Genomic DNA, 24,855 nt, shown 5'->3' with positions numbered 1-24,855 from the left:
TAATGACTTCTGTTTTTCTCTTTCCAGCCAGCTGAAAGAATCAGACAAAGACAGAAGATTGTCTGTAGAGATTTGGGACTGGGATCTGACCAGCAGGAATGACTTCATGGGATCTTTGTCATTTGGGATTTCTGAACTGCAGAAAGCTGGTGTTGATGGCTGGTAAGAAAGGGTTTGCTTTGAAAGCTAGACTAGGGCTTGGTCTGTCAAACGTGGGGTCAACTTCGTTTCCCTTTCTCTCCTAAAAGTGAACTACCAAAGTAGCATTGTAACGTTATGGCTTGTAGGTTGGATCTGTCTCATGGATGTGGATTCCTTGCCCCTTATACTAAAAAAACTTAAAAATAAATGATTAGTTGCCAATATTTTAAAAATCAGATATTTCCTATAACAATTTGGATTTTAGGGTTCTCTTGAACACTGGGGCTACATGGCAACCATTGAGAACAGTGGGAAGTTATTGTCCGTATTAGACAGGACATGGGCTCTCCATTTGCCCCAATCCCCACCACAACCTGTTGTATCACTTCTGCCCCCTGTATACAACATGACTTGACTGGACCCATCGGCACTAAAGTGGCTCTCTTAATTTACCCAAAAGCAATGAGCAATCTGCTACCAGATTCTGACTCCTTGAGGAGGTACTCTTTCATTGGGTATGTCAACACTACTGGCCACAAAGGTACTGGAAGGTCACTGTCGCGGTCAGCTGCAACATCTTCGTTCTGGAGTTTCTGCTTTGCTCCCTTTTTATGGAAAAAATGCTTGCCCAGTGTTACCAACAAAGAGGTAGGGTGAGCCCCCTCAGCAACTGTTGTGCAATTATCTGAGTAAAAGAGTCAGAATAAATAATCCAACCTGGCACTATAACTTTGAGAGAAGTGGTGATTAGGGGCTGCTATCAGCTCTTTAAAAGGAATTGACTCATTTCTGAATTGTCTCATTCAGGGCTTTTTCAGCTGCAAGTGAAATAAAATAAAAATCAAACTGGTTTAGCAAAAAAGAATGTATTGTTTAGACCACACATCCTTTCTATTGCTCAACTTAAAACTTCCTTATCTCTCCTACATATTTATCATAGATTTTCATTCAAATATGTCTTGAGTGTCTACTACATTCTAACCACTAGAGATACAGCAAGGTATAATATAGACAGATTTGTCCTAATGGAGGTTAACTTTTAGGGGGGAAGATAAGCCTTGAGCAAGAAATTTATACAAAAAAGCAGTCAGTGACAACATAATGAGAGAGAGAAGGAGAAGGACTGGAGCTGTGGGTATATAAAAAAAGGGTACCTAATCTTGATCTAATCTGTGTTAAAGCACAAATCGCAAATTTTTAAAAAACTGATTCTCATAAAATAGATAATGAACATTTGTTAAAGTTTTACTTAACTCACTAATGAGAAAAGCAGCAGGATGAATGGCTGATTCCAATGAGGATCTTATATAATCAATCGAAAAATAGAAAAAGAAATGCTGACATAACTTTACTAAGTTAGATAGAAAACTGGCTGATGAACGAGGCAATAAAACCATAACCCTTGGGGTTATCTTATCTACCAGACGGAGAAATAATTTATCTCACCTCTGTTTTCTACAAGTTAACATCTAACTTTACAGGGCTGGGAGACCATCTGGGTCCTGCTCGATTGTGAGTAGTAAGTCAAACAAGGTTATATTCCCTGAGGCAGGAGAAAACTAATTAGAAAATGTTCTAGCATGGCATTAAAAGGTCACACAGTCATCTTTTTTGCCTTATTTTCAAGATTTGAATAATTTTTCCTAACAGAGGGATGATGTGACTTTGCCAGGCCCCACAATTACTCAGAGGGAGCGTGTTTCTTCCTCTTTAAGTCAAGCTCACAGAGGTTAAAGAGAAACAATGTGTGATACCCGTGGGGTATAGGTGAGATATGACAGGACGTAATATAATAGTTTTATTAACACTAGCTGCCACTTACCAACTTTTACTAGATGCCAGGCACTGGCTAAACACTTTCCAGGTGCCCTGGTCACACATTTGCACAGCACTAATCAGATGTTCTGAGAAATGAGAGCTTCTTACACTTCTGTAAGGGACCTCGCCTTTCTTGTGCAGTTTGGTGACCTCATGGCTGTTATTGCATGTGACGCCCTCTGCTCTTCACCGGTCTCTAGTGCTCACCGAGGCAGGACTGTCCCACCTAGCCTTTGGAGCACCATTCTGGCATCACGCTGACGCGAGCATCTCAAGGATTAGGCAAATGAGTTTTTGTTTTACAGAGAGGAATAACAAAGCAAGCGTGGGGAGGTGGGCAGAAAGGGTGGCATGATCAGATGGTGTTCTCCAGGAGGAGCCTTAGGTGCAAGAAGAGAAACTTATCCAAATTTGGCTAATAAGTATTTTGTTCCTCTTGATCAGTGGGGACAAGCAGATCAGCTAACCGTTTATGAAATGAAGAATGGGAATTTGGAGGGTATGTGTTTAGCCTTGTCCTTTGTCAACAAGGAGTATCTGTGCATCTTATCTAAGCCTCTTGGGGAAGGGTGGTTGTTTGCAGTAGGAGGTTTTCCGGAACACAGGAAGTGTGGGGAGATTTCATAAATTCTGCTGTTTTCCAGGATCGCAGGGCTTGGGTAAGGTTCAGCGTTGTCAGCGGAGAGCCGGGAACACTGCCTCAGAGTCCTCCGTCTTTTCCCCCTCCTGCTGCTGCTGTGATGATACTGCCCTCCACGCAGTGCTCCACACAAGGAGTGGGGCAAAGCTCCTCTGCTTTCTCTCTTTCCCTCAACCTATGTAACCCACCTCTCCCCTGCCTCCACTCTCCCTTCTCCTTCCCGTGGTCCTCCAGGGTCAAAAGGGAAGGGCTTTCTCCCACCCCATGTGGCAGGGTCTTTCTTTATGCCACATCCTTCTCTCTGGACCAGCGCCTGCCTTGTCTCTGCCGCCGAAGCAGACAGCAGGGTGCAGGACGGAAAAATGGCTGAATGATAAGGAACAGCCACCAGAAGTACACGTGCATTATCCTTTAATTCTTACCACAATTCTAGGTCATTGCCATTGTTCCCGAGGATCGGAGTAGTTAAACAGTGTGTTACGGCCCGCGGGTGCTGTATGGACTAAGCATGTAACGCATCCCATTTTGTCTCCTGGTACAGAGGTCAGCGGGGGGCTAGAGGCTAGACAGCTAGGTTTGGAGTTTGGCCCTCCTAACTGGACGGATGTTTTGTGAACTTGGGCAAGTTACTTCCCCTCTCTGTACTACCACCTTCTTAGTAGGTGTGATTCCATTCATCAAGGATTATTACAGCATCCACATCCACCTCTTAGGATAGTTGTGAAGTTGATGAAATAATAGTTGTGTGGGAACTTTTGCAAAATAAACACCCTTTTCAGATTTTGCAGATGAAAGTCCTCTTTAGATTTAGGGCGAAGACAGGTACAATGCTGGCTTGGCTTCAAATGTACCAGATTCTAGAAATTTGGATTCTTGTCTCAGGGGTTCTTTTAAAAAATTTATGGTCTAAGTCACATACACTCTCTGAAACTCAGTTTCCCCATCTGGAAGGGGGATGGGCTATTCCAACTATTCTTTTGTGCTGTAATTTAAAGCCATGTGGCAGAAAAGAAACAGCTGCAAAAGCTGGCAGCCCCAGGCCCCTCATCTGCCTCTTTGCCACCAGCTCTGTATCTGTTGTAAAATCCTTTGCTTTGTTTCTAATTTTGTTTATTTATTCTGTCTCCTTTCTTTCTCCTTGATTTGTCAGCAGTTCATCTGTTTTATTGTTGTTTTTTCCTCTAAAGACTTAGCTCTGAGCTATGTCTATCAATTTTGTTTTTCTGTCTTCTCTCTCTTTTTGGTAGGTTTGTTTTGTGGTTGCCTTTGTGTCTGGGTTTAATATTTTGCTAATTTATTTTTATTCTTTTACCTTAAACTCTGCCCTTTTAAACTAATGAACAAGCATTTTAAGGAACAAATATTACCTCTAAGTTTTGATATGTAGCATTCTGGTTTTGGTTGTTTACTCAAGGTCTGCAATTGTATTTTTAATTTCCTCTTTAAAATGCTATTTATTTAGGAGTGCTTTTTAACCTCTAGAATTAGTTTTCTTGTTTAAGTTTTTCTGCATGTCACACACATAGAGACATAATGAATAATAACTCTCCAGTTAGGCACTTCAAGGTTTTAATGTGTTGATAAATTAAGTTCAAAATTACCCTTATAAATCTATAGTTATATACTTTTTTCTTTTTTTAAATTCAATTTTATTGAAATATATTCACACACCATGCAATCATACAAAGTGTACAATAGTTGTTTCTAGCACCATCACATCGTTGTGCACCCACCACCACAATCAATTTTTGAACATTTTCTTTACTTCAAAAAATAAAAATAAGAATAAAATTAAAAGTAAAAGAGAACACCCCAAACATCCCACACTGTCCCCACCCACCATTCATCTACTCCCTGTCCCCATTTTCCCACTCATCTGTCCATACATTGGGTAACGGGTGTGTGAGCCACAAGGCCCTCACAATCACATGGTCACACCATATAAGCTATGCAGTCACACAGTCGTCTTCAGGAATCAAGGATACTGGATCACAATCAACCATTTCAGATATTTCCTTCTGAATATTCTAATAAACTAAAAACTAAAAAGGGATATCTATATAATGCATAAGAGTTACCTCCAGAATGACCTCTCAACTCCATTTGAAATCTCTCATCCACTGAAACTTTATTTTGTTTCATTTCTCTTCCCCATTTTGGTCCAGAAGGCTTTCTCAATCCTACAAAGCTGGGTCCAGGCTCATCCCAGGAGTAACATCCCATGTTGCCAGGGAGATTTACACCCCTGGGAGTCATGTCCATGTAGGGGGAAGGGCAGTGAGTTTACCTGCAGAGTTGGCTTAGAGAGAGAGAGGCCACATCTGAGCAACAAAAGAGATTCTCTGGGGGTGACTCTCGGGCACAATATTAAGTAGGCTTAGCCTCTCCTTTGCAGTAACGAGCTTTATAAGGGCAAGTTCCAAGAGTGAAGGCACGGCTTACTAAACTGGTAGTTCCCAATGCTTGCAAGAATATCAAGAATTCCCCAGGTGGGGAAGTTTAATATTTCCACATTTTTCCCCACTCCCTCAAGGAGGCTTTGCAAATACTTTATTTTCTTTGCCCAAATTACTCTGGGATGTAATGGGGCTTCACGCTAGCCTGTACAAACCAACCAGATCTTGCCGCCTATTGAAAGTTCTATGTAATTATGATATTTGAGTAAACCGACCATATAAGTTAAATTATATAGTATGCTACAGAAAAAATTGATTTCGCACCAAATATTCATCTCTTCCTTTGGTCCCACACAGAAGCCAAAGTTTTAAAACACAGTTAATATTATCTTCTACCCTTTAGTCTGATCTACCCCGGCTCAACCAAGTCCATTTCATTTATACCTCCAATCAAAGTCTGATCTTCTTTTCAGCCTCTTTGAACAGTTGCTGCATGGGGCAATGCTGACACTCAGTGCTGCTGAACTCTGGCTCCGAGTCCAGGTGCCACACAGACAGCTGAAGCTCCAGGGACTGACCAGGTCACACACAAACAGCTCAGCATCTCAGAATTTAGAAATAACTGTTACAACTCAGGAATAGATGTGACTGCTGTAAGAGCTTAAAATCTAGGAACCTTTACCATAAGCCTTCCCTTGATAATCCATGTCCCAGATTCAATTCTCAGAGTTTGCACATTATTGTTAGTCCATATTAGTGAGGCATTATAATGTTTGTCTTTTCATTTCTGGCTTATTTCACTCAACCTACTGTCCTCAAGGTACATTCACCTAGTTGCATAGCTCACAAATTCATTCCTTCTTGCTGCCGCTCAGTATTTCATTGTATATATACACAGTTCACCATTCAGTTTATCAGTCAATATACCCTTAGGCCACCTCCATCCATTGCAAATTGTGAATACTGCCACCACAAACACCAGTGTGCAAATGTTCACTCATGTCCCCACTCTCAGTTCCTTCAGGTATACAACCATTAACAGGGTGGCAGGACCATATGGCAACCCAAACTTAGCTTCCTGTGGAACCACCACACTGCCCTTCAGATGGGCTGCACCATTCTACTTCCCCACCAAGAGTGAATAGGTACAACCCTCTCTCCACATTTTCTCCAGCACTTGTATCCCTCTATTTATTTTTTAAATAGTTTTATTCATACACCATACAATCCATCCTAAGTAAACGATCAGTGATACCAGGTATAATCATATAGCTATGCATTTTCCACCGCAATCTTTATGAGAACATTTCCATTTCTTCCGCAGTGAAAGAGGAGGAGGAGAAAAAAATGAAGAATAAAAAAAGATAGAAGAAAAACTGAAATACAATGAAAAGGTCATACAACAACAACAACAACAACACCAAGAATCCCATACCACTCCCTATATCCTCCTCTTACAGACATTTAGGGTTGGTATATTGCCTTCGTTACAATTTATGGAAGATATTACAGTGTTACCGTTAACGATAGATTCTAGTTTGCATTGATTGTATTTTTCCCCTATACCTTCCAGTTTTCAACACCTTACAATGTTGACATTCATTTGTTCTCCCTCCTATTAGTACACCTAATCACCATCATTGACCACTCTAGGCTTCACTAAATTATACAGTCCCAGTCTTTATCCTCTGTCTGTCTGGTATCATAACATGCCCATAGCCTTCCTCTTTCACCCATACTGACACTTATCTTTGTTCAGAGTACTTAAAATATTGTGCTACTATCACCAGTATTGTGCTATCTATTTCTGGATCTATACAATGAATCCTATTGAACAGTCTTTACTTCTTCAGAATCAAATGCCCGATCTCTACCCTCTTTCTATCTCCTAACAACTTGTGTTCTCAACTTTAGCTTTCAAGGTTTGCTCATTAATATTAGTTCATATTAGTGAGACCATACAGTATTTGTCCTTTTGTTTCTGACTAATTTCCCTCAATGTACTGTCTACTGTCTGCCAGTTTGTGTTTTGGATTTTATATCTTGTTCTGGTTTGCTAATGCTGCCATTATGCAAAATACCAGAAATGGATAGGCTTTTTTAAAGGGGGTTTATTTGGTTCCAAAGTTACAGTCTGAAGGCCATGAAAATGTCCAAATGAAGGGATCAACACAGGTATACCTTCACCGAAGAAAGGCCAGTGGCATCTGGAAAACCTCTGTTAGCTGGAAAGGCACTTGCCTGGCGTCTTCTGATCCCAGGTTGTGTTCCAGCTCCACTCTCAGCTCCTGTTTGTTCTTCAAAGTCTCTGTCTTGGCTGCAGCACCTCCTTCTGTCTGTGAACACTTTATGGGACTCCAGTGATTCCATTAAGACCCACCCTGAATGGGTGGGGTAACACCTCCATGGAAATTATCCCATCAAAGGTCTTGCCCACAGTTGATTAAGTCACATCTCCATGGAAACAGTCAAAGGATTCCAACCTAATCAACACTGATATGTCTGCCCTCACAAGATTGCATCAAAGAACATGGCGTTTTGGGGGACATAGTACATCCAAACTGGCACATATTTCGTATCTTATTTTATTTTTATTTTCTTTCTCTCTCTCTCTCTTTTTACCCTTACTGATAGTCTTCATTTCTACACTCTTCTCTGAACCTCTTTCTCCTGTCTTTTCTTATCTGCCTGTAGTGCTCCCTTTAGTATTTCTTGTAGAGCAGGTACCTTGTTCACAAACTCTCTTAGTGTCTGATTGTCTGAAAATATTTTAAACTCTCCCTCATTTTTGAAGGACATTTTTGCCAGATATAGAATTCTTGGTTGGCAGTTTTTCAGTATTTTAAATATAACATACCACTGCCTTCTCGCCTCCATGGTTTCTACTGAGAAATCTGCACTTAGTCTTATTGAGCTTCCCTTGTATGTGATGGATCACTTTTCTCTTGCTGCTTTCAGAATTTTCTCTTTGTCTTTGACATTTGATAATCTGATTATTAAGTGTCTTGGAGTAGGTCTATTCGGATCTATTCTGTTTGGGGTATGCTGCATTCTTGGATCTGAAATTGTATGTCTTTCATAAGAGATGGGAAATTTTCTGTGATTATTTCCTCCATTATTATTTCTGCCCTTTTTCTCTTCTCTTCTCCTTCTGGGGCACCCGTGATTGTGCTTCATGTTGTCATTCAGTTCCCTGATACACTGCTCATATTTTTCCGTTCTTTCCCCTCTTTTCTTTTGTCGGTAGCATTTCAGATGTCTTGTCTTCCAGTTCAATGATCCTTCCTTCTTCCTCTTCAAATCTGCTGTTGTGTGTCTCCATTGTATTTTTCATCTCTTCTATTGTGCCTTTCATTCCCATAAGTTCTGCCATTTGTTTTTTCAAGCTTATGAATTCTTCTTTCTGGTCACTCAGTGTCTTCTTTATATCCTTCATCTCTTTTGCCACATTTTCCTTCAGCTCATTGATTTGATTTAGAAGATTTGTTTGAACGTCTTTAATTAGTTGTTTCAACTCCCTATCTTATTTGAAATGGAAGTTCTTTCCTTTGACTGGGCCATACCTTCTTTTTCCCTAGTGTGAATTGTAATTTTTGTTGTCTAAGCATCTGGTTTCCTTGATTACCCCAGTCAGATTTTCCAAGGCCAGATGGGTCCAGGTCTCAGGAGGAGGGTGTAATCAGTATCGAGTTTCCCTGAAGAGGAGACCCAACAGGTTTTCAGACTTTCTTGTGAGGCCTCTAGACTATGTGCTTCTCTTATCCTGCCCAGCGGGTGGTGCTTGGCAGTCCACAGCTCCCCACTGGTGTAAAGAGATATGGTGCCTTTAATTCTCTGTGGACCCTGTGCCGACCAGGGGCCAAAAATGTGAGAAGCCAAGCTTAAGTTGTTTCTGTTTTTTTCCCCCCAGGCCCTGGGGTCTGAATTCTCTGAGGGAGGGCTGCCACTTGAGCTGCCCCCTGCCCTTTAGGGAAGATATGCCCTTTAGGGGATTATCTCCTTCGTTGACTTCTTCCTTCCTCTCTCTAACTATCTTAACTCCACCCTTGCCTGGGTAAATTCTGACAACTGAAAATGCCTGAGGCTTTCTCTAATGAGCTACTTAGAAAGAGAGAAAAAAAAAAAGGCAGAAAGAAAGAACTCTCCTTTTCAGAGCCAGTCCCCAGCCCCCTAATTTTGCCAGTTGATTGGAGTTGGTACCTGCTTCTCTGTGCCCCTTTCCTTTGGACACACCCATTTTTCAGTATTCTGAGCTCTGATGTCTCCAAAAGCCTCTGTTTTTATTTATTTATTTTTTCCATCTGTCCCACCTCCTCTCTGCAGGGAGAGACCTCAGGGTGCCTTTCCTGCTTGCTCTGGGTTTATCTGTGCTCATAGATTATATTCAGGAGTCTAAATTTGTTAATTAAAACTGCAATTTGAGCTTGGTTGAGTTATTTTCCCTTTCTCCTGGTAGACTGCTTCTTTTTTCCTCAGAGAAGTGCTGCTACTCTGCCTGCCATGCCAGTGGGGGAGGGGCACCAGCTCCACAGTTTGGGGAGTTTTACTTACAGTTCTATGCTATGATCTCAGCTGTTCCACCCTTTCCAGACTGGTGTACGATATGTGTCCAGTCACGGATGTCCCCCAACAGTTGTTCCAGACTATTTACTAGTTGTTCCTGGCTATTTACCAGTTGTTCTACAGGACTAACTAAATTCCACAACTCTTAATACCACCATCTTGCCCCATCTCTCTCTATTTTTTAATCTAATAATTTGGTTAACGTTCAAACAATTGTATTTTCTGCACAAAGTAAAATGCTTTTGTGAGATTTCAACATGAAGAAGCAACTTCCTATAATAGTGATGCTTTTAAATTGTGGTGATTTTTTATTTCCTATGTACTGTGTGGGAGAATATTTTTTAATGACGTAAGCTTACTCCTTTCAAATGTAACAACTATAACATGCATAAATTCTACATTTTATTATTAATGTGAAGTTACTGTTTCAGTGTATTGTAGCCAGAGAATATGACCAATGCACTTTTCTTTCTGTCCTTTACTCTTCTTCTTTCCCTGTTTTTTTTCTATTCCTTCCTTCCTTCTTTCCTTCCTTCCTTCCTTCCTTCCTTCCTTCCTTCCTGTTAGCTTAGTGTATACTCAATGTTGGTCAATTCTCTGTGGGCATTTCAATGAAAAGAGTGTATTTCCTATTTGTAGGGTATGTATTTCAATGTCCATTAATTCTACCTTATTATAATGTCCTGATCTTTTATGCCTTCATATTTTCCTTTTGTTTGCTTGATCTGATCTAAATGTGTGATGCTTTTTAAGATTCTCCCAGTAAAATTGCTTTTGAAAATATTCTTTCATTTCTAATGGTTTTTGACTTGCATCATTTGAGGTATTATTTTTCTCCACATAAACATCCAAGACTTGTTTTCAAGACTCATTGTATCAGCATAAAGTTATCCTTGTCACGGCTAGTGCTATTTGCCTGTAACTTTACATTGTTACTGACATTTATTAATTAATTTATTCAGTATATATTTCCAGTGAGCACCTATTGTGGGTGACATCCTTTTCCAGGTACTTGGGAGGCACTAGTGAGCAAAACAGCCAAGAATCTTTGGCTTCGTGGCATTTTCTTTCTAGTTGGAGAAAAAATAAACAGAAGGAACAAAAATAAATTGTAAAATATGGCATGTTTGAGCCTGATAAATACTATAGGGAAAAATAAACAAGAAATGGGCAAAGGGAATGCTGGGGGGTGGTGGCATTCAAATTTAAAGGGAGCACTCAGGAAAGGACTCACCGTAAAGGTGACAGCAGAGCCCTGGAGGATGTGAAGGAGCGGGCCATGGGTTGTCTAGAGAGATTGTCCCATACAGGCAGAGTAGCTAGTGTGAAGGTCCTGAGGCAGGAAGCTGTCTGGAAAGTTTGAGGAGCAAGCTTGGCCTGTGTGGCTGGAGCTGGATGAGTGGATGGTAGGGAACGAGGTCTGAAAGGATGAGCGGGGAGCACTTGGCACATCCTGTGGGGCCTCATAAGGACTTTGTCTTCTACTCTGAGTAAGAAGGGGAGCCAAGGAATAATGACATCTGATTTATGTTTTTATGTGTCCACTCTAACTGCAGAGTGTATCCTTCTAGCCTAGTCAGTCCTTGCCCATTCTTTTATACCCATTCTTTCCAAATCTTTTTACCTTGTTGACCAGCAGCATGTTTCTGCATTAGAAAAAAAAAAAACAGAACAAAAACCCTGAATCTGAAAGTCTTTTTCTTTTCTATAGGGAAATGTGTTCATGTTTGTAGTTTTAATGGCCATGTTGTTATCATGGTGTTTTCTTTTTCCAAAGTTGTTTTACTTTCTTATTTTATTTATTCTTTTTTTTCTCCTTTAGAACAATTTTATCTTAAATCATTATTACCTTCAATTGTGTTTCTTTGAACTTTCTTTTGTTATTACTAATAAGGACATTTTGGTCTTATTACAGAAACAATACCTAACAATGGGAGTTGTGGAATCAGACTTCCTGGGCTAGAATTTCAGCTCTACCACTTCCTAGCTGTGTACCTGTGGGCAAATTACTTAACTCCTTTATCTTCTTATTTGGAAATAATAGTGGTAACTGTGTGTTTTAGTTTGCCTGAGCTTCTGTCACAAATACCATAAACTGGTTTGGCTTAAACAGGAATTTATTGGCTCATGGTTTTGAGGCTAGATGTTCAGAATTGAACCTTCAGCAAGGTGACACTTGTTCTCCAAAACCTGTTGTGTTCTGGCACTGGCTGCTGGCAATCCCTGGGTTCCTTGGAAATCTCTGCATCCCTTTGTCCTCTCCTTTCTCACTTATGAGACTTCAGGATTTTCTTTATATGACCTCCAGTAAATCTGAATTGAGGCCCATCCTGGTTCAGGTGGCCACACCTTAACTAAAAGTAACATCTTCAACAGTCTATTTATAATAGGTTCACACCCACAGGGATGCAGATTAAGATTGAGAACATGTGCTTGTTGAGAACATAATTCAACCTTGCACACTATGGGAGTCATAGGATTGCTGTGATAGTACCTTAGTTTAAATGAGTGAGGTGCCTCATGTCTAGTAAACAGTAAATACTCAGTAAGTGTTAGTCATTATGATTAACTGAAGAATTGCTAGAAAAATATAAATAAGCAAACAAAATATATTATCCAGAATCACATACCATCACATACCATACTATCACTATAGATACTGATACTACACCATTTAGAATCTTTTCTGCATGTGTGTGTGTGTGCGTGTGTGTGTGTGTGTGTGTAACAAAAATGAAATCTTATACATACTGGTTAGTGGCACACATTTTTCATGTAATGATAATAAATAATTAACCCTTTTTCCTGTCATTCAGTAATCTTATGCAACATCATTTTTAATAGCTGCATATGGCCCATTCTATGAATTTGCCTCAATTTATTTTATCATATTATTATAAGGTGTGCAGTGCTTTCCCATGCAAAAAATTCTGCAATAAACATACTTGTAGAGAACTTTGTGCATAGCTTCAAATTGGAATTGGTGACTTTGAGAATATGTACATTCTTAAAGTATTTGCCAAAATTTCCTGTAATTTTTTCAATCAGTTTACATTCTCACCAAAGTTGTGCAAGGCTTTTCATTTCACCCACATTTGTCAACATCTGGTATTGTAAATTTCAAAGATATGATGTAAAGATTATACATCTTTTGTATTACTAATTATGGCAAACATTTTCATCTGTGTATTTGTTTGTATTTATAATTGACTATATCCTGTCTTTTGTCTCTTTTTAATGATTTATAAGAACTTTTTATATAAGAGGGATACTATATTAGCATGTTATATATGCTGACATATATGTTACAATATTCTCCTCCTCTATGTTATGTTTTAATTTTAACAAAATCATTTTTTTAGTAGTATGCAAAGCATTCAGATCAAATCTAGTTGATAAGGTACATATTAAACAAACTGAAAAATTTCTCAAATTTGTCTTCTAATTCACAAATTATCTGAATTATCCGTCTATCCTGTTGACTGTCTCCAGTGGACTTTTTTAAGTCGGTAATTATAGTTTTCTTTTGAAAGTAATCTTTCTTAATCTCAGATTGCCTCTTTTTCATACATGCATTAACCTCTTGAATCTAATTGCATATATGAATTAGATGCTTTCTAGAATTTTCTCTCCCTTGGCAACAGTTCTGTTTCATCAGATACATATCTGATTCTCATTGTTTAGCTTTTTTGAATAACTGAGTTTTTATATGCCCTGTTATTTTTCTCTTTTTTCTTTTCCTTAGAGAAGGGTGAGCACAGGAATGATGAGTGTCCCCATGCTAATCTTTCAGATTTGTACTTATTGGAGTTCTATTTTGTCAGATCAGAGGTCCTGTTCCCTGTAGGTGTTTGGGGGATAGCTCCACAAGGGGCAGCCCCATTGTCCAATGGAGGAGGTATCTTCCGCCTGTGGGTTTTGTGGATTTCAAAGATGGGGGTGTCACTGCTCCTCTTTTTTGACAGGCACAGGTGTCCTCATTTGGAGTCACCTGTGGCAATGCCCTTTACCCCTCTGTGGCATACTGGCCACAGCGAACCTAGGCTAGGGACTGTGCCCCTGCTCCGGTGCTGACCCCCTGCATACTTCCTGAATATGGAGAGAAATTTCTGACTCATCCAGTCCCTGATGGTCTGATCCAGGCTTGTTAGTGGGATTCTATTGGGATTCCCATCCAGTAATAACCAGCTATATTTTCCAAAATGTGGGACCCTGAGCAACTTCAGATAGTATATGGTGGGGACATAAATAAGATTGAATTGCACCTTTGGGAAAGCTATTCTTTTGTCAGTGCTCTTCAGTTATTCAGATCACCTCAAAGGGAAAGTCTCAGAGGGTGCTGGTATATCCTTAATACCTCAACTCTTGCTGGTTGCCCATCTCCTCCCATTTTAACAAAATGGGGGCCAACAGGCTTTAGACTCAGAGCTTTTGGTAAGCAGTACCATCTACCTGAACTTGAATAGCATAGTTAGATTTGTATGTATATGTGTATTATATATATATATATGTAATTTTTTTACAATTACTTTCTATTTGTAGCAAAGTGCTTCCTTTTCAAGAAAGAGAAATAAAATATCATTTTAAAATGAATTTGTCATAAAAAAGGAATGACAATGAAAAACATTGTCATTAATAATATACAGATTTAACAAAATCCACAAAGGTGGCATTTGAATGAATAAAGTTTGCCGAAGACTCCTGCATGTCCTCTAATATCCTTTTACTTGGTGGCAGTTCCTGGAAATCCTGTTGTGTGGATAGCACCCTTCTTGATTTCAAGCAAAGATGCAGATAGTCTCTGATTTTTATATCTTTTTCGGTGATTTCAATGGAAATTTGGAAGGAAAGAATTAGATATTAAATGTAGAGACCTGGAGGCTCAAATTATCATCTCTGCTTTGATTCACCTATCCCTCTATTCTTAGAAGCTGCCTCAGGAGATTTGTGAATTGAGAAAAAAAATTGTGATGAAAACTTTAAATTTTGGTTAGGAAGGATCTTTGGGAAAGAGGAGTTTGGGGATCTTTCTTTTTTTACCCCATCCTGACTCAAATGACATTGAAATGCCCCCTTTTCTTCCTCACTTTCATATCTTCTGACTAAATGGAAACATCTTTGTGATCAAGAAACTGAAGTCATAATGTTTATGATAATATTATATTATGTCAGTAATGGTGACGGTGATACCATTGCTAAATGCTCATCACTGCACTAGTTATCTTCCATGTCTCCCCATGTTGCAGCCTCGGAAGAATCCTGTACAAATGGTACTTTCATTCCAATTTATAGAGGAGCAAAACCGAGACTCAGGGAGCCCAACCACCTTATCTGAGGTCATACAATGAGGCGAGGGCAGAAACGAGATTGGAACCAGGCCCAGTTTCGACTCCAGGGCTTGTGTTCTTAACCACTAAGGGAAACCATCTCTCGAGAGGTTGAGTAAGGAACATTCTGGACAAGGAAACACATTGTAGGGGAAAATAGCATCAGGAATTTAAGTCCTTGGCCATCTAAATGTAGCAGAGTGCAATGTGGCTAAATGTGTCAAGTGAAAGGTAGTAAAAATGAATGCTGAGACAACATGATAGAAATACACTTACGAAGGAAGGTTTTAACAACATTCTTTCAGAATAAGAAAGTACTTAATAGATACAAATAGATAAGAAGCATTCAACAATAGAATTATATAACTAAGAAACTCAGTGATAAGTCTATTGGTGTGTATGTGGAGAGAAAGAACGACAAAGAACTCTATACCTATAAATCTAAAATATACATTTTTTCTTATGTCAATGGAATAGTTACAAATATATAGTGGACCTGGCTACCAAAACAAACAAACAACATGAAAAATTGAAACTAAACAAAATAATCCTCAACACCATTTTACAAGCAGAGATTCGTACCCTCCTCCTCTTATTCTACTGAACGAAATAAAAAGTGGAGAGTCATGGAATTTGTCCTACTCCCTGTCTCCCTCTAGGTTCAAGTTACTGAGCCAGGAGGAAGGCGAGTACTTCAATGTACCTGTGCCGCCAGAAGGAAGTGAAGGCAACGAAGAGCTGCGGCAGAAATTTGAGGTGAGTTTCTTACTTTCTGCATCAGTAGTCCCAGTTAAGTCTGCCACTGTGGCATCAGTAGTCCCAGTTGAGTCTGCCACTGTGTTGGTTTTCCTGTTGATGGTGTGGTTTCTACCATGGCCTCTCCTGACTCTGTGTCTTTGCAATGCTGTTCCATCTCCCAGAAAACACTTATTGATCCTTCAAAACTCCAAGGTAAGTATCTTCTGCCCTGTGAAGTCATTCTGGACTCCCTGCCTTCATTCAGAATAAAACATTTCCTTGTAAGTGTTCATTCATGTCCCAGGTCTTTTGGCTCAGACTGGGATGATAGTAATGGCTAATGAAAGAAGTGCACAGACTAGTGATAACGTTTTGGAGGCCAAGCAAACTAGGCCTGCGGATGATGGAATCTGGTTTTGTATCTATCAATAGGATGGTGCTGTATTGTTAACAAGTTAAATTGATTTTGCTGTGACTCCATGAAATGCCCCATGGGGGGATCTTCCTGGAGAGTAATTCTATCAGATGAATGGACCTTGGCTATGACCTTGTACTATGGTGCTGACCCCCCTCCCCCCTCGGATAAGCCCCCTCCCTTCTGTGGAGGCAAATAGACCCCATTTTCAGCTATATGAGAGTGTCAGGCATGTAGGACACCTCCCAGTTTTACAAAAAAAAGTATTTTGGGGAAAATGGGTTTGAGTACTTTTCATTATATTCATACTGAGTGATTTTAAAGTAGTTTCATAAGGGAAAACATTATTTCATTCATAGGAAAACTCAATATACTGAATCTGAAAGGAAATCATCAATTCTAGATAAGCAGGGATGGCCTGCTAACTCTGAAAAATGTATAAGGTAACATAGCTAAAATGAAATAGAGTATTGCTATCCATCAAGTAATCACACAAGCAAATAAAAAAAGTGACCATGTAAAGTTCTATGAAAGAGTTTCATGGTATGTTGAGAATATATAATAGGGAAATGTGACCTTCTCTGAGAGGACAGGGAAGACATCACTGAGGAAGTGACAAGGGAAGTTAACCAGGTAAAGAGGAGAAAGAGCATCCATTCAGAGAGAACAGCATGTGCAAAGGCCCTAGTTGTGGGGTTGTTTAGCAGCTATGTTTGACCGAGAGAAAGCCAGCGTGGTAAGGCAGAGAGCCAAGAGGTAGGTTGGAAATAAGGCTGGATAAGTAGGTAGTAGCCGGAGTAGCAGGGCCATGCTGAGCTGGTCTTGGCAAGGATTTTGGCATTGATCCTAAGAACTATGTCACTTTCCGCTCAGCTTGATAGAAATAACACTTAGGAATTCCCAGGTCCATTGTCTTGAGCTCGTCCCCTCTGCACAGCCTGAACTAAGGTGATGGCTCCGATACAGCGGGGTCTTCTTTCCTGGGAACAAGTGGAATGAACACGTGCGTTTATCAGTCACACTCTAGTGAATTTGATAACTGAGAGCCATCACCCTAGAGCCTCCTCAAGCCCAAGGGAGTTCATAAAAGGACTTTCCTACCCGCCATCACCCTAAAGCCTCCTCAAGCCCAAGGGAGTTCATAAAAGGACTTTCCTACCCAGTAGAGCTGAAACTGGACACTGCTTGATAAAAACTGGGCAGGAAGGCAGCTCTCCCGAAGAACAATTCGCTTCTCTTTTTCCCAACTTTCTGACAAAGTGGTGCTTGTTTGATGCAGTGTTTAAAAACATACAGTTATGGGTGAAAACACAAGTCTGGTATTTTCTTGTATAAAATGAAATCTCAGTTTTGCAAAATGATGTCTTCTGTCTTAGGGCAGCTGGGGTGATATTTCAGAACACCAAGGAAAACATTTCCTACATGAATAGAGCGTTTGTCTGGGCTGGCTATTGGCTTGAAGTAAAGGACTGTTTTATCTGCATGCAACAAAATGTGTCCCTTTATTTCCACCAAGAGCTTGCACACACTTGTTTATGCCTGAATTATAATCGCTCCGTACCGTATTTGTTGATTAAAAAAATGATTCCAACAGACCGAAAATTGTTCTCAGATGCACAGAGGAATTTCAGTTGACCTTGAACGTGAGAAATGTAATCCCTGTGCAGTAACCAATTAGCACCCAGAATTACTCAGAAATTACTTTCAAGCCTCTTATCTGGAGAAATTCTGAGTGACCGTAAAATTGAGCTGCTGGAATTGGGGTAATAGAATTTCATGGTAGGATGAACTTGGTGCAGTTACTATGTGGTGTATTTCAGAACGTCAGAGTCGGCTCTGTTTCGGGGGCTTTCAAAGCAACCCCGTGCTTGCTGATGGGCCAGGGAAGGGAAGATTCCATTTTGGATGGTTAAGAACGGGTTTTCTGACAGGCTTAGAATTCATTTATCTAACAAAGTATTTGCCAAGGCAATTTATTCTAAATGCTTTACAAATATTAATTCATTTAATTTAATACTTCTAACAACCCTAAACAGTAGATACTATTATCATCCCCATTTTTAAGTTTTTAACAATGAGGCAACTGAGGTCCAGAGAGGTTAAGTAACTTTCCAAGGTCCCAAAGCTGGCCATTGTTCTAATCTTAGTTTCCCTGAAGGATTTAAGTGCAAGTAGTATATTTGGGAGGTGACCCCAAGAAGCATTAGAGGGGAGTGGGGAAGTGAGGCAGGGAAGAGAAGGACACTAGGGAAGTGTGTGTTATCAAGCAAGTTACCACTGTGGGCAGCTGGGGTTTAATCCCACTGGAGAGCTCTGGAGTTAGCATGGAGTACAAATCCATCAGGGGATGGGAAGCAGAGGTATTATCCACCAGCTCCCCTTCCATCTCTGGCTGAAGGTAGCTTGCAGGAATTAACCTGCCATCATTTTTGGTTTGCTCTGCTTGTGGGACTGTGCTTGCTCCTGCAACCAGAACATGGGCCACCAGGCAGGGTCACAGTTGTTTGTGGGAAGCAGCCCCAGGTGGGGAGAGATGAGTGCCCGGGGTCTTGGCAAGGCACCCATGGGCAGGTCTGTGCAGTGTACCCTCAGTTATAGCACAGGCTTGAGAGCCAGGTTCTCTGGATTTGAATCCCAGTTCTGCCACTTCCTTGCTGAGTGTCTGCAGGCAAGTTACTTTATCTCTCTGAGATTTTGCTTTGCCTTCTGTAAAATGGGGAGCTTATAACAATTCTTATCTCATAAGGTTATGGTAAAGATTCAATGGGAAAAAGCATTTAGAAAAGTATTAGGTGTAGTTGTTATTGCTGTAGTCATTACCTGCTTTCCCCTTGGAATAAATAAAGCTCAGAACATGCTCCTTTTGGGCTTGGAAGAGCTGCTTGGGGGACTGGGGAATCTGCTGGGATTCCTGACCTACTGAGCTCTTCTGCTTTCACTTGGGATACCTGTAGTAGCTCCTTGTAGCATGCGGATGGCAAAGGAGTCTGTGGTTTAAGCCAGGACCAGCACTGATCGCCTGCAATGGGGCCCTGGAGTCCGGTGCTGAGGAGCCTTCTCTCCTCTGTTGTGGTCTATAAAGTAGCAGGGCTCTTTACTCAGAAGTGCTGTCTACTTGCTTTCTCTTTGAGCATGAGTTCCTGGGCTTTAAATTGCAGACATGAAAAGGCAACCATTAGTGTATTCCTATTTCTGAAAGATTAGCCAACCCAGCAAGATAAGGGATCATTTTAATTGGGACCTCAATTTAAAAATGTTCATTCTTTGATGGAAAACCTGCTAGGCATGAGACTACTGGGAACCATGGGGAATTTAAAGGAGCAGAGGACAGAGTTCTTGTCCTGCAAAGGCTCAGTGTAGGGGTCACAAACCCAAATGCCTTCAGGAGCCAGGCAGGTAACAAGAAGGGGGGAAAAGCTTGGTGTAAGACAGCAGGGCATGGTGGGGACTGTGGTAAACAGGAGAGTACTTGTCCCATTTAAAAGCGGCAGAATCTTCATGAGATGGGGCCCAGTATTGCCAGATCTGCTTTTTCAAAAGAAGCCAGGAATCTGGATTTTTATAGAACATTTCCTGATTTTCAACTGCAAGACAACTAATTTAAATAACACAACAACAAAAAACACTGACCAACAGGGCTATTAGACTTCTGCTTTATATTCTAGAAACAGATAATATGCACATGAGAAAAGTCACAAAAGCAAACTGGGATGGAGTGTGGAAAGAGGGCTGCTGGCCCCAAATTCAGGGAAGAGCAGGGAGTTTGCAGCTCTAACGAATGAACTTGTAGGCTACTTGCCACTCCTTGAAAGACAGAAAAAAGAAAACATTTCCTTATCTCTGGTTCCTCCAGGCAAAATCCAATAGAGATGTTGGGAGATTTGAGCTCCACACTCACACTTCACTGGGAGGGTCGGCTGGTACTGCAGTTGGGATGGGCAAGCAGACCCAACTGGCTGAAAGGGGAATGGGGGACTGGGGACAGCTAGGGCTTGGGCCTTCACAGGTTGGAAAATGGGGTGCATGAATCTGACAGATCTTGAGTCAGGATTCAAAGAAGGTGGGGCAGATAGAGTGAGGAAATGGTGAGCTGGGGAGGGAAGAGGAAGTATGCATCAGGCCAGCCCAGGCAAACCTCTGAAGGCTGGAGAGGAAGAATTTGGGATGGCAGGAAGACATTGCCCAAGGAGATCAGTGTAACTTCTCTTCTGGGCTCTCTTCTTGTTTGCTCTTTCCCTGAAGATCTCATGGTTTCAACTACCACCTCTAGGCCAATATGTCCCCTACTCAAATCTCCATCTCAAAATATCTTATTAAAAAAAAGAACTTGACCTTGTATGTTCACATCAGCTTTATTAGTAGTCAAAAGCTAGAAGCAACACAAATGTCCGTAAACAGGAGAATGGATAAATATATAAAAAATGAATCCTATTCAGTAACAAAAAAGGAACAAACTACTAATTCATGCAATAACATGGCTGAATCTAAGAACATTACGATGAGTGAAAGAAGCTAGGCACAAAAGAGTACATATTCTCTAATTCCATTTGGAAGAAGTTTAAGAAAAGACAAAACTAATGGGAATAGAAATCAGAACACAGATTTCCTTTGGGGGACATTGAGTGGGAAAGGGCAAGAGGGAACTTTCTGAGGGTGATGTAAAAGTTCTACATCTTGATCAAGATGTGGGTTACATGAATGTATGCAGTTGTCAAAATTCATGGCACTTTTGCACTTGAGATCTGTGCATTTCACTTGCATCCACCTCAATTTAAAACATTAATTACTAGAAGAGAAAAAATGGCAGATTCTCTGTTACTCTTGGTCCTTGAATGCCTACAATGGAATGTGTCCTTCAGGAAGAAGAAATAAACCTTGCAGTTTTAAGCCACTGTGGGGAAGGAGGATCTCAAAACCTCTGAAATCAAGCTTGTCATCTCTTCCCACTCTCTTGCCCACACTTCCAAGCTCGCTTCTCCTCTACTTCTTATCTCAGTGAAGTCTACCACCATCTCCCCAGTTGCTCAAGACAGAAACAGAAACCAGGGAGTTGTCCTTCATCTTTGATCTCCCTTCTCCCCAACCCAGCTCATCACCCAGCCCTGATAAGTCTATCTCTCATCCCACTTCATCCCATCTACGTTGCAGACACCGGGGTTCAGGTCCCATTACTTCTCGCCTTGATTACAGCAGTGACTTCCTAATGGTCTCCAAACTCACATCCTTCAAAGGATCTCATCACTGTACCCAGAGTGATCTTCTAAATGGAATAAGATCACACCATGGCCCCACTTAAAACCTTTCAGTAGCTGCCCATCACCCTCAAAATCAAGGTCCTTCCAACCTTCCTGGCTGTATCACATCTCGTGTCTGTCTTGCACTCTCTGCTCCAGGCAAATTAACCAGCAGTTAGTTCCTTGAATATGTTTCACTCTCTGCTCCATAAATGCTGTTTCTGCTGCCAACACCAACTTCTTCACCTGGGATAATGCCAACATGTCTTTTGGGCCTACTGTGGAGCATGTTTGGTGCATTCAGGAAAGAGCAAAGTGCCAAGGTGGCTAGAGCAGAGGGTTCAAGGCAGGGAGGAGAGGAGATGAAATCAGAGAGGACACAGAGAGGCTAGGTCACCTGCGGCATTTTAAGCAGGGGATGAAAAGAGCCAAGTTCACTCTGGTGACAGTGTGCTGCCCAGCATGGAGACAGCCAGAACTGGTTGTCTAGGTGAGATATGACAGCAGGTGGTGGTGGTGGAGATGGAGAGGAGTAGGTGAATTCTAGAGACAGCTGGGAGGAAAAGATGGCAGTTTCTGGTGATGGATGAGGCATGAGAGATAAAAGAGAGATGGAGGTGCCAAGGTTGGCCCCCAAGTCTTGGGCTCACAGAGTGGATGCATGGCTGCGTGCTTTTGACCAAGATGGGGTGCATGGGCTGCAGGAACCGCAGCTTGCATGTGTGCACGTTTTCTTTACGAATATATTCTCAAACCCTAACAGTGTTTTCTGTGTGCTTCCCCCTCCAGAGGGCCAAGATTGGTCAGGGGACCAAGACTCCAGAAGAAAAGACCACTAACACCGTATCCAAATTTGACAACAATGGGAACAGGGACCGGATGAAACTGACCGATTTTAATTTCCTGATGGTGCTGGGGAAAGGCAGCTTTGGCAAGGTACAGTATAACTTGAGGGTTGTACCTGCTTCAGAAGGAAAACCTGACAAGGCAGGTGTATTTCCTGTTCACATGGGGCTTACAGTCTAGAGGGGGAAATAATAAAAATAACTAGGTCTACGCTGTAGTTTGTAATGAACACTAGAAAGGAGATGAATAGAGTGCTGTGTCACAGACAAATGGAGAGGGGACCCACTCAGACTGAGGAGGTGACGTAAGTTGAGACCTGAAAGATGAGAATGAGCCCACCATGTATTCAAAGACGTAGGAAAAGGTGTTCCACGCAGAGGGAATAGCAAGTGCAAAGGCCCTGTGGTGCAGAAGGGCTTGGTGCATTTTAGGTGCCATCAGAAGGTACTGGCGTCAAAATGCTGTGATCTGGGAGAGATAGTAGACGTCAGACGTAAGGCTGTAGAGTGGGCGGGGCCCTGCTCTTGAAAGGTCTTATGAACTATGAAGAGGAGTTTGGATTTTATTCAATGAAGAGTCATGGAAAGTTTTTAAGCAAAGAAGTGATGTGATCAGATTTGTCTTTTGGAAAAGATCACTCTGGCAGCTGAGAATGGAAACAATTCCGTTTTTTCAAACAGCAGCACAGCTGAAGGATAGCCCTGGGACTTGTACAGTGATTCTGGATGCCTTTATAGATGCCGTGAGACATTGCTTTACTGAAGTTGAGATTGTGTTATAAGTATTCCTGACTTGTTTAGTGTTGTTTTGAGTCTTTTAATCCCTCTGTGTGCCACAAAGATGTCTAGTATAAATCTCATATCATGAAATCAGGTGTGCAAAAAGTATAAATTTCTTCCTTGTCTCTGTAGCTTAGCCAAAAACCTGGGAATTATCTTTGAGTTCCCCTGTTCTAGTCATCCCCACGTCCCCATTCCCGCCCTTGCCACATACAATCCATCAGTGGCTCCTGATGGCTCCTCCTCCAATGCATACCATGAACTCACTGACTTTTCTCCATCTTCCCTAATACGACCCTAAAAATACTGTATGCATCACCTGGACCACTGCAGAAGCTCCTAACTGCTCCACTCTTGTTTTCTGTAAACAATATGCTTTCCATTTAGCAGCCACAGTGATTTTTAAAAACTTACATTAAGTCAAGGCACTCCCCTGCTTAAAACCTGCCAAGTGACTTCCCATCACAACTATAATAAATTTATTCTATATCCTTGGTTTACAACACCTTCTATAATCTGGCCCTTGTCTTCTGCTTGACTTCTTTTACCATTCTCCTCATCATCCAGTGTGCTCTGGCCACAAACTCTTAGGTTTCTGAGGCACGCAAAGCTCATTCTTTCCTTAGAATTTTTGCAATGCTATTTCCTTTGGTCTTTGCATGGCTGGCTTCTTATAATTTATTCACAGCTCATCTTAGATATCAATTCCTGTGAGAGATCTTCCCTGACCAACCCCTCAAAGCAGCCTCTGATGAGGAAATATAATTAAAAACAAGAATCTTCTCCCAGCTTAGAAAGCCTCTCCACAAGGATAGAAGAGTAAGGAAAACAATTTTATTATTGAATAAGCATTAAACCATAATGTGATGCATCACAGGCAAACTGCAAAGGGATTGCAGACAGAAAGAGAGCCCACCCGTTTTTTTTGTGGCTAAGCAGAAACAACCCATTACATATACATTCTCAAGGTATTTCTCATATCTTTAGGACCTTAGGTAGGTTTACAGTTTGGAGCCAGGATCCCCTTTGAAGTTATGCTCATCCCTTCCCAGAGACTGGGAGGTATCTTCTCTCTTAGTTTTCTAGCTGCTGAAACGAATACCATATAATGAGTTGGCTTACCAACAGGAATTTATTGGCTGACAATTTCAGAGGCTAGAAGGCTGGCTGCTCCCTGGGGTCAGTATCTTCTCTCTGGGTGGCCAACTTTGGGGTTCCTTGACTTTTTCGTCACATGGTAATACACATGGTGGTGTCTGCTTTCTCTTCCGGGTTCTGATGACTTCCAGCTTCTGGCTGCTCCCTGTGGCTTCTCCTCCTGTGTCCAATGTCCTTTGCTTATGAAGACTTCAGCCATATGGGGTTAATACCTACCCTCAGTTTGGGCACACTTTAATAACATCTTCAAAAGTCTGTTTACAAATGGGACCAAACACATACAGGACCAGGGATTGGTACCTCAACATACCTTTTGTGGGAGACATGATTCAATCCCCAACCTCTTCCTTCATTGTATTTCAAAGAAATGGCCTCCTTCCTTGAAGAGACCTTCTTGTGTGGTGAAATTTGCAAAGGCTTATTTAACCTTTTACCTACATGCCAAATTTACATACTTTTTGAAAGTACAAAAAAAAAAAAGAATTTGCACTTACAGGTTTTCTAAAGTAAATGCTAAGAGAGATGGGCAGAGGAGGAAGTCTCTTCCCTTATGTTCAACAGGGAACATTAAGCTTTTATTTTTATATTTGTATTTGCCCTTACACCACTCATCATTCTCTATGATATTTGTCTCATAGCACCCACCACTAGGTGATAGTTTTCTTGTTTCTTGATTGGTTTGTCCCTCTTACCCTTCTGAGATCTAAGCTCCCCAGGAGCAAGCACTTGCCCTGTTACATCCATCACTGTATTTACAGTGCCTGTGGGTTTAATTCATTCAGTGCCTGGACTGAGTGCAC

The 24,855-nt window shown here is 41.1% G+C and overlaps 1 protein-coding gene across 1 annotated transcript in view; it reads left to right on the top strand.

Moving 5' to 3' along the window:
• PRKCB (protein kinase C beta) overlaps positions 1 to 24,855 on the top strand; it is a 364,546-nt gene that overhangs the window by 242,624 nt on the left and 97,067 nt on the right. The window contains exons 7-9 of the mRNA XM_037813650.1: positions 28 to 162; positions 15,545 to 15,641; positions 22,062 to 22,208. Of these exons, the coding sequence (XP_037669578.1) occupies positions 28 to 162; positions 15,545 to 15,641; positions 22,062 to 22,208 (379 nt within the window). The remainder of the gene's footprint in view (positions 1 to 27; positions 163 to 15,544; positions 15,642 to 22,061; positions 22,209 to 24,855) is intronic.

This window comes from Choloepus didactylus, chromosome 21 (assembly GCF_015220235.1).
Source record: "Choloepus didactylus isolate mChoDid1 chromosome 21, mChoDid1.pri, whole genome shotgun sequence".
NCBI classification, from domain to species: domain Eukaryota; kingdom Metazoa; phylum Chordata; class Mammalia; order Pilosa; family Megalonychidae; genus Choloepus; species Choloepus didactylus.
This window is presented reverse-complemented; position numbering and strand designations above follow the sequence as displayed.